Here is a 9,106-nt window from a genome sequence, read left to right as displayed (position 1 = left end):
TGCGTTGGCCAACAATCCAACTTGCTGAACTAAAATGGGGTTATGAAAAACTCGTATAATCTCGAGCCGGTGCCAATGACAAACCAGCCATAGTTGGGTTTCTGTAGCAGAGCAAACGATGGGTCATGTGGCTGACTCCAGATTAGATGCACTGGGCCATCTTGGCTCAGCACCCAAACCTAGACAAGAATTTGAGGATTTCACTTTACATGTTAGAAGGGTGTGCATTTTGTAGTAGGGAGCTTGCCCGAAAGTTTAACTAGACATAGAAAATACAGGAAACCAGAAGCACAGTTACAAACACAAATCTCAAAATGCTGCAGAAGACGCACTTTTTTTTTAGTTTGTCGGTAAAGGATGTGTTTCCAGGTTTCAAAGTTTGTTAGTGACCTTTCCTCAAGAAGAGGTGCCAACGTTTGGTCTCCTGACCATTTACTTATAGTTCATAACTGTATCTCCTGGTCTCCTGACCAATAACCTACGGTTCACAATGGCATCTCCAGACCATTTACCTATGGTTCATAACTGTAACCCCTGGTCTCCTGACAATTTACCTATAGTTCACGATGCCATCTCCTGACCCATTTACCTATGGTTCAGAACTGTACTGAATTCTGTCCTATCTTAAAGCATGAGACTGTCCTGGATCCTGCTGACCCCCATGAAGTCCCTGACGCCCCAGCTGTGTTACTCCAAGTCCGGTTCGGACAGCCTGTTGCTCTCCAGCTGCCCCAGAACTACAAGTCCTGAAGGGCAGATCCACCTCAGCAGATTCGTTTTGGAAGTTCTTCAGCAACTGGAGAGGAACAGGTGGCCTAATAAATGAAGACCTTGCATGAAAAAGCAAGGTTCGCTTATTAGCTAGACCCACCCCACCCCCGAAGGAAAAAGACAAGGCTAACGCCATTAAAAAAAAGAAAAGGAGGTGGGGGGGAATGGTTTTCATTATTTACCCAAGCCACTTCTTGTACGTGTTGATGACATGGGCCTTCTCCTGGGAAAGCTGAAGATCTCAAATCTCACAAGAATGCCCGCCTGCAGAGTACAAGAGCACTGGGGAGCAGGACAATTTTAGTCAACGAGATGGGGAGGTGCTAGCTAATAAGCGTCCATTTTAATGGAGTTATGACTGGCTTAGGCAGTCCGAGGCTCTCCAGCTGAGGAACTACAAGTCTGAGCATATCAGAGGCAGGTCTTTTGCACCTCTAAGTGGCGTGCAATTACAAGTTCCAGCACACTGAAAATTGTAGTCCCACAACACCCTGAGAGCAGGGGGGGGGGCGGGGATAATGTTTGCTCCTACTTGGAGGTTACCCTACAGCTGGAGAGGTGGACTTTAATTATATTATGTCCGTATATATCAGGATTAGTCGGCCTGTGATTCCCCAACGGAGGTGGAACTACAAGTCCCAGGGCAGAATTCACTGCTGGAAGTTGTAGTGCCACCCATGTGAGGAGCCCCAGGTCGTACATAGATGTGTGTGTGTGTGTGTGTAAGTGTGTGTCTCTCACTGACCTCCCTCCCCACTTTCTCCTCTGCCTCTCTTGGTTTAGTCGTCATCCACATCTTCCGTCTCCGAGTCTTCTCCTCCCCCGGAGCTCAGGCCCCCGCTTCTCTCCCCTCCAGGGCCCCGACGGTCATACAGCTTGTCCCGCTGCCTCTCCTGGATCTCCTTCATCTCCTCGGCGTATCGGCAGAAGGCGCCCCCGAACTTGCCCCAGGCCTTCAGGGGCACGGTAATTGAATTGCGGTAGCTGGGCTTCACCTCGCTTACCCGCAGGAACACGCCGTACTTGTTGCAGCCCACATCGAAGAAGAAGCGCTTGGAATCCACTGTGATGGACGTGCCCTCTGCTGGTTCTCCTTTAGGTCAAGGTAGTACTTGCGGTTCTCTCGGACCAGGAACTCGCTCTTCAGGGCCCGGCGGGGGCCTGCGGCTCCTCCCATGCCATCCTCCCCCGAGGACTGGGCGATCTGCTCGGGGCTGCTGGGACCCAGCTGGGCATAGTGTTCGATGAAGTCGCCCAGGTAGTCGCGGAATTCGGCGGCCACCGCCATGGAGAGGGTCAGGCGGCTCTTGGAGCCCCCGGCTCCGACCTCAGCGATCTTGATGAAGCGACCCTTGGCATTTTGCTTAACATCCAGGTAAAAGCGCTTATTCTGGATGTCCAGCCGCTTGGAGGCCAGCTCTTGGGTCTCTTGGTCCCTGGACATGTGCTGCTGGAAGCTCCCGGGGCCGCCGCCTCCTCCTCCTCCACTGCTGCCCCCTCTCTCGCTCCCGCTATCCCCGTCCGCCATCTTCTCCTCCTCCTCCGCACTTACAGTCGCCTTTGGCACTGGCTCCTCTCGGCTTCCGTCCGTCCTTCAGCCCCGGCCGGGACTTCCCTCTTCCTCCTTCCCGCGGGCTGCCCGCCTTTCAGTCGCCCGCTCTCTACCACTCCTCTCCCTCCTCCGCTCTGCTCGCCCCTCTTCTTCCTTCTCGATCGCTCTTACACTCTCTCTCCCTCTTTCTCACTCTCGCCCAACGTCTCCTCCCCTTCCTGCGTGCGTCCTGCGCAACTACGGTTGAGTGCAGGATCCCGGTCTGAAGCCGCCGCCGTCGCCATCTTAACTGAGGGCAAGCCACCCTGCTGTAAACAAGATGTATATATATATTATTTATTTATTTACTGGAGGAGGGTGTTATGTCTTTTTATTTCAACATATTTTGAAGTGTTCGGGTATACTACTGATCATAACCAATTAGCAGATGATAGTATGATGCCTGTGGCAAGGCAGACCAGATCGTGTTAGTGAAAAACAATCCATAGAAGCCGACGGCATACGGATCATTTGTACCAGTGCTCAAAAGTCAATAAAAAAAAAAAATGTGTATTAATCCATAGTGACCAACCACATATTGGACATTTAGTGCAGGTACAGCCCTGGGCGATCCGAGACGAACATCCCGGAATCGCGCGGTCGTGCACATTTGCGCACAGCGATTACCCCATTGATCTCAATGGGGTACATCTGCGCGGCAATCGCAGAAAGAAGGTACATGTATCTTTTTCTGCGACACACGATGCACAGCTGTTTTAGCCGCGATCGTGTTTGGTTTCACAGGCGAAATTGCAGCGGGAAACCGCACGCTCCACCCGCCGCGACTAGGGTGCTATTAGAAAATAATGGCACCGCCAGCGCAATCGTCGGTGGTGGGTGACTTTGTGACCGTGTGGCAATCCGCGCGGTATCGTGCACAATTGCCACGCGGTCACGGATTGCCCAGGTGTGAACCTGGCCTGAGTGTGCTGGTGTGCTGATCTTAAGTAAAGCGCTGCACAAACTGTTGGCGCTTTAAAAATCATGTAAGGCTAGGTTCACACCTAGGCGATTTATCGTGTGGATTTAGCCATGCGATATCGCACAAAACAGAGATTTGCATTCAAGTCTATGGAAGCTGTTCACACCTTTGCGATTTGTCGCGCGGTAGAAATCGGCTGCTAAAGCAGAGACACCGGCACTCCAAATTTGCAAAATACGTCTATTTATTGACGTGCATCGTGGTAAAAAACTAGACAATCGTAGAAATCGGCTGTCGCACAAAAACCCAGGTTCACACCTGGGCGATCCGTGACTGTGCGGCAATCATGCACAATACAGCAAGGATTGCCGTGCGGTCACGGAGTCGCCCCTCACCAACGATCACACTGTGGGTGCCATAGTCGCGCTGGGCCGATCGCGCTGTTTCCCACCGCGATTCCGCCAGTGCAAACGAACACGATCAAGGCTAAAACACGATCAAGGTGTGCATTATGTATCGCAAAAAAAAGGGCTGCGTGCAGGTCATACCAGGGCTGCGTGCAAGTGTCACCAGAGCTGCGTGCAGATCTCTCCGGGGCTGCATATAAATGTCGGGCTCTTAGTCGGTGTGGGTGGGTGCAAAGCTCTGCAGGTGGGTGCTGGTTTCTGCAGGTGGGTACCGTGCTCTCCGGGTGGGCGTGGGCTCTGCGAGTGGGTGCCGGGCTCCAGGGCTGTGCGGGCGGAAAGGAGGAGGATATGGGGCTAGATAGGAGGTACTCAGAAGGCTGCCTCAGTTCCCCAGCAAGAGCGGGAACTCAAGCAGCCAAACCTCTTTAAAAAGCTAGTATCGGGGCATTGTCACGAGTACAAGTACTCATGAAAATGTCCTGTATCGGCCCCAAATACTAGTATCGGTATCAGGACATTCCTATCAGAAAGGTTTACTGGGCTTGACTTACGGTATATAGAGCAGAGTGAACCTTTCCAGGATACAATGTTTCACTTGCGGGTGTCGGAGCCACTATCTAATAGCGGGAGACTCCCAGGAACGTCCGGAAGACTTGAGATTTCTGGAGTGTGGAACCATGTCGTATGGGGTGGCTCCTGTTATGGAGGAGTAAACAGGAAGTAGAACGGCTTCACATTCATCTAATGTATGCCAGTGAGCAAAATCCATGGAAACCAACCGCGTTTAGCACTTTTTTTTACAGCCTTGAATAGAGTGGGAAGAAGAATATTTCTGTCAGGTATTCATTTATGAAAGTTTTTCAAACCATACCGCACAGACTTCTTGCATACCCCTTCATGAGGATGGGTCCATTCACACGGCGACTCCTGGGATTCCCAGGTGCCCCCATTCAGATGCAGCCGTTGTACCTACTGAAGTGAAGGACCGGGTAACAGCGGCCACATCTGTTAGCGGCAGTCCGCATGTAATCGTACATGGTATAATTACATGCATCCTACGATTGTCCCTGGTTGTAGGATAGATGTGTCCATCAACAATCATCTATCCCAAAGCTAAACTTCAATGTTTACAGCGGACGCATCTGAACGGGGACACCTGGCATCCGCGCTGCAAGAAGCTGTAGGTTCTTGCCGCAAGAATGCTAGATCGCCCCATGTGTTGCCTCAGGCAGAATCTCTTCGGGTCACGTGGGGGAGGCGGCAGGCAGAGTGGCATGGCCGCTCTACTGCACAATGTTTGCAGTGTGTCTGCCGCCCCCTTTCCGGCCGGAACATCCAAAGTTGCTAAGAGCTGGGCGGGGAGATGTGTAAGGGCTCTCCACCCAGCTCTTAAAAACCTGGGACGCACTTGCCACCGTCCTGCCGAGCTCGTAACGTCAGACTTGGCAGGTTGCTGGGCCCCAAGTGCACCCCTCCTCCCCCGCCGCCTGAGGTGGCAAAAAACCTAGGGACACCCCTGTGAATGGGGCCTAAATGATGGTAGCATGTAAATACAAATGTAAAAAGAAGCCAGTACACTAAAATAAGATCCAGATACAGAGCTGCCTAGAGTCCCATATCAGAAAAAAAGAAATCCTCTATGTGATAGCCAATTTACAGGACAGGTCCTCTTTATGGAGAGATCAGGGGTCTCTAAGACCCCTGATGTAACCTAGGGAACCCCAGAGAAGCTGATGAAGCAGAAATCTGCTTCATCAGCTTCTCACCGGTGTTCTGTACCAGAGAGTGACACAAGAAGTGATGTAATATGCCTTCCTGCATTCGGGGACCGAAAAGAGATCAAAGGGAGATTGTGTACTGACCTCCCTTTGATCTCCACTGAGAGCGTCGCCATGCCAGTCCCAGCCACACCGGGCGGCAGAGGCACGGGACCGGCGGCAGAGGCACGGGGGTGGCAGGCCCACACCTGCAGCTCCTGCAAGCGATATAGAGAAGCCCGATTGCTTGAATGTAAACAGCCATCAGTGGCTGTTTACATGCTGACAGTTTCCCCGCTCGTGTGCGCGCTGAGCGCTGCACACGATCTAGGGACCCCTTTCTCAAGGTGATAGCAAGGCTACAATCCCTTTATCTGTCACCTTGTTATCTCCTTAACCACTTCAAGACCAGGTGTTTCACCCCCTTCCTGGCCAGGCCATTTTTCAGTATTCAGTGCAGCGGTACTTTGACGTTTATTCCGTCATGCAACGCTGTACTGAAACAAATTTCATACCATTTTTGGGGACAGACAGAGCTTTCTTTTGGTGGTATTAAATTACCACTGGGGTTTTATTTTTTAATATATAACAAAAAAAGTACCATACATTTTGAAAAAAAACATGTTTCCCTATAAAATGTTATGAAACGTTTATCACCCCAATTTTTTGGTGCAATATAAAAGACGGGGTCACGTTCGGTAAATAGACACTAAACATGTCAAGCTTTAAAATTGCGCGCGCGAAATCGCAGAAAACGACCGCAACCAAAATTGGCCATAGGCGACGCTTTAAAAGTTTTTTTTACTGCTCATCAGTTTAGTGTTATCAGTGATTGATGGCCCTAAAATTACTGCTCTCATTGCGACGTTCGCGGCGATATGTAACGTGCTGCATAATGGGCGCAATCGTCGTTTTCGTACGTAGGCGCTCCCGACGCATGTAAAGGGGAGCTTTGTTACATAACCATAAAACTAACTGCAGAATTGCAAGAGTGAACTGCTGGTTATGTCTAGGGGGGGCAAAAATAAAGAAGAAATACTCACCCAATCCTCATCCCCACCTGGCTGCTAGACCGGCCCATTTTCCCCCAGGCTCTGGTGGTCTAAGGACCCGTGATGTCATCACGTCTAATACAGGTCTATTAGAAGTAGGGATGCACCGACATTTCGGCCACCGAAAATGGTATCATGGGCAAAATGAGCTTTTCCTATTTCATGGGACAGCACTCAGTTATTGGAAGAATATATGCTGTTGTTTTATAAGATTTATCTGCTTTAATATTTTCATCATATTCAACATTTCATTACAGAAGAAGAAGCAGAGAAAATCATTATATTAGGCAAAAAAAATAAAATGTTTCTATGGAAAGCTTTCTGCAAAAAAAAACAAAAGGTATGTAGACTTTTAGTAGTGACTTGAACAGACATGTCAGATGAACTGAAGCAGATGGAAGTGGAGTGTAGAGTGCAGATGGTTCCACTGAGGATATTTGTTGCAGTCTTTTCGTCCGGTGCTACATTTCACACCATGGCCGCATTTAAAGGGTAAATTCCAGGTACACAAACAAAAAACGAAGAAAATGGCCCATATGGTGCCAATTCAGAATGTGATACCGTTTTACGGTAATAACAATTGGCTCCCATTATTCCTTCGTGCTTTAATGGCTTATACAAAATGCAGCAGTGGTGAAGAGTACAGGCTGCAGCTGTGTGTTCACCACTTACTGACCATTTCTCTTCGGGGGCGTTCCAGAGAAATGTACTTGAAAACAGAAAAAAATAACTGTTAGCTTGCAGAAAAAAAGCAGTTTCTCAGAACACAGTTTGGTTCCATATATGCTGGGAAGCTATCATTGCATGCAGGGCCGGATGAAGAGCATCACGGGTCTGGTGCTGTCGGTTGGCCGGATGGGAAGCATCAGAGGCAACTCTCTATATTAGGCGGCCACTTGCTCCCAGGGAGCAGCTGCCTAATATGCCTGATTAGAGAGCCACTGGCGCCTCTGCCTGATTGTGTTCATCGGGCATACCAAGGCAATCCGTGCCTAATTTCAGTGGTGGGCCTGGAGCTCGCGCTCCAGTAGCCCCTATTTGAATCTGTCCCTGATTGCAAGCAATGTGTTTGCACTGAGCCTGAAGTCAGGCCCGGCGGTAACGCCGGGCCTGAATACATCTGCCTAATGCAGAACCCCTGTGCCCTTCAAAACTTATCTGCACCCTGTGTTTCAGACACCTCTTTGCCCCCCCGAGTTCCAGTTTCCCCCGTGTCCCGAGCCTCCTCCTCGCACTCACGTCAGAACACCAGGACCTTGTGGTTGCCTCCTTCCGCCTGACATTGTGACATCTTGTGCCTGGGTTCAGCGTGCCTGAAGCCCGGACACAGCACATACAGCACATAAGGGGATCAAAACCCAGACTGTCCAGGTGGCAACCCTAGTCTATGGCCAGCTATAAAATGCATTCAGGAAAAGGGTAACTAGAATAAATGATTACATTTGATATTGGTCTGGAGTTTAGGGGGTATAGGACGTCAATTGCAAAAATAACATGAGATGATAATCTTCAGTATATTCATTCTATTTTTTTATTTCACATATCTTTCTTTCAGTTTTTCGCTCCCAAGTTAAATGCAGTCCAAGCTGTCCAGCAAATGTGACAGCAACAGGGGGTGGGATAAATACTGCCAGGTGTCCTTACTGGTCGCCTTTTATTCCCATTTTTTCTTTTTTTAGCTATTGCCGCACCTGCTCACACATGTCAGTGTCACTTCTGCTGCACAGTTTGGTCTGCATCTGCATAGGAAGAAAATAACGGCATGAAAACAATATTACATATGCAGTATATATATAACTGCATATGTAATATAACATATATATAAAGCATAATATTACCGTTGCTTTGTCCCCACGATTATCAGGAAGTCGGGAGGTGGATCATGACCCGTCGCCCGGCTTCCTGATTTGCCTGTGAAGCCGGTGTTCAGGAAGCCAGGCGGCTTCAGAGGCCGCCTGGCTTCCTGATTGGCTACGAAGGCGGCTTTACTTGTTTCCAGGCAGTGTGGCTTCCTGACTAATCAGGAAGCTGGGACGCAAGTCATGATGTGCCGCTCGGCTTCCTGATTGGTTAGGAAGCCAGATTGCCTACCAACAAGTGAAGCTGGCTTCCTAGACAATCAGGCACTTCATGACCCGCCTCCCGGCTTCTTGTTTGGCTAGGAAGCCGGCTTCACTTGTTCCTAGGCAGCCTGGTTTCCTAGCCAATCATGAAGCCAGGAGGTGGGTCATAACTTACCTCCCGGCTTCCTGATTGCAATGGAAGCCGGCTCCATGCTCCCTCATCACCTCGTACTCGCCCAAATACTCGGTATCGGCACAGATACCGATACTAGTATTGATATCGGTGCATCCCTTGTTATAATCAGTGGCGTCACAAGGGGGGTGCAGGGGATGCGGCCCGCACCCGGGTGACACCATTGGAGGGGTGACACCAAAATGACTGTCAGTCATTTTGGTGTCACTCCCCTCTGAAAAGTCGGGCACTCGATCATGGACCGAGCACCCGACAGTTTCGGGAGAAAGGAGGGGACCCAGCAGCATATCTTATCCCGCCGGGTGACTGTCCCCTCCTCTCTCTGCCGGCGTCCATCACTAAGATGGCCG

General features: G+C 50.0%; 1 protein-coding gene across 1 annotated transcript; it reads right to left on the bottom strand.

Annotated features, from left to right (window-relative positions):
* Positions 1-1,291: 1,291 nt before the first annotated feature.
* LOC108786490 (transcriptional activator protein Pur-beta-B-like) lies at positions 1,292-2,486 on the bottom strand. The gene is given in 2 exon segments (XM_018555805.1): positions 1,292-1,847; positions 1,850-2,486. Coding segments are annotated over 2 exon segments (747 nt in total). The 5' UTR covers positions 2,300-2,486; the 3' UTR covers positions 1,292-1,550.
* Between the last annotated feature and the right edge of the window lie 6,620 nt (positions 2,487-9,106).

The sequence above is a fragment of the Nanorana parkeri genome, unplaced genomic scaffold (assembly GCF_000935625.1).
Source record: "Nanorana parkeri isolate BGI_ZX_2015 unplaced genomic scaffold, ASM93562v1 scaffold214, whole genome shotgun sequence".
Taxonomy (NCBI): Eukaryota; Metazoa; Chordata; class Amphibia; order Anura; family Dicroglossidae; genus Nanorana; species Nanorana parkeri.
Note: the sequence above shows the minus strand (reverse complement) of the source record. Positions and strands in the feature narration are given on the sequence as shown.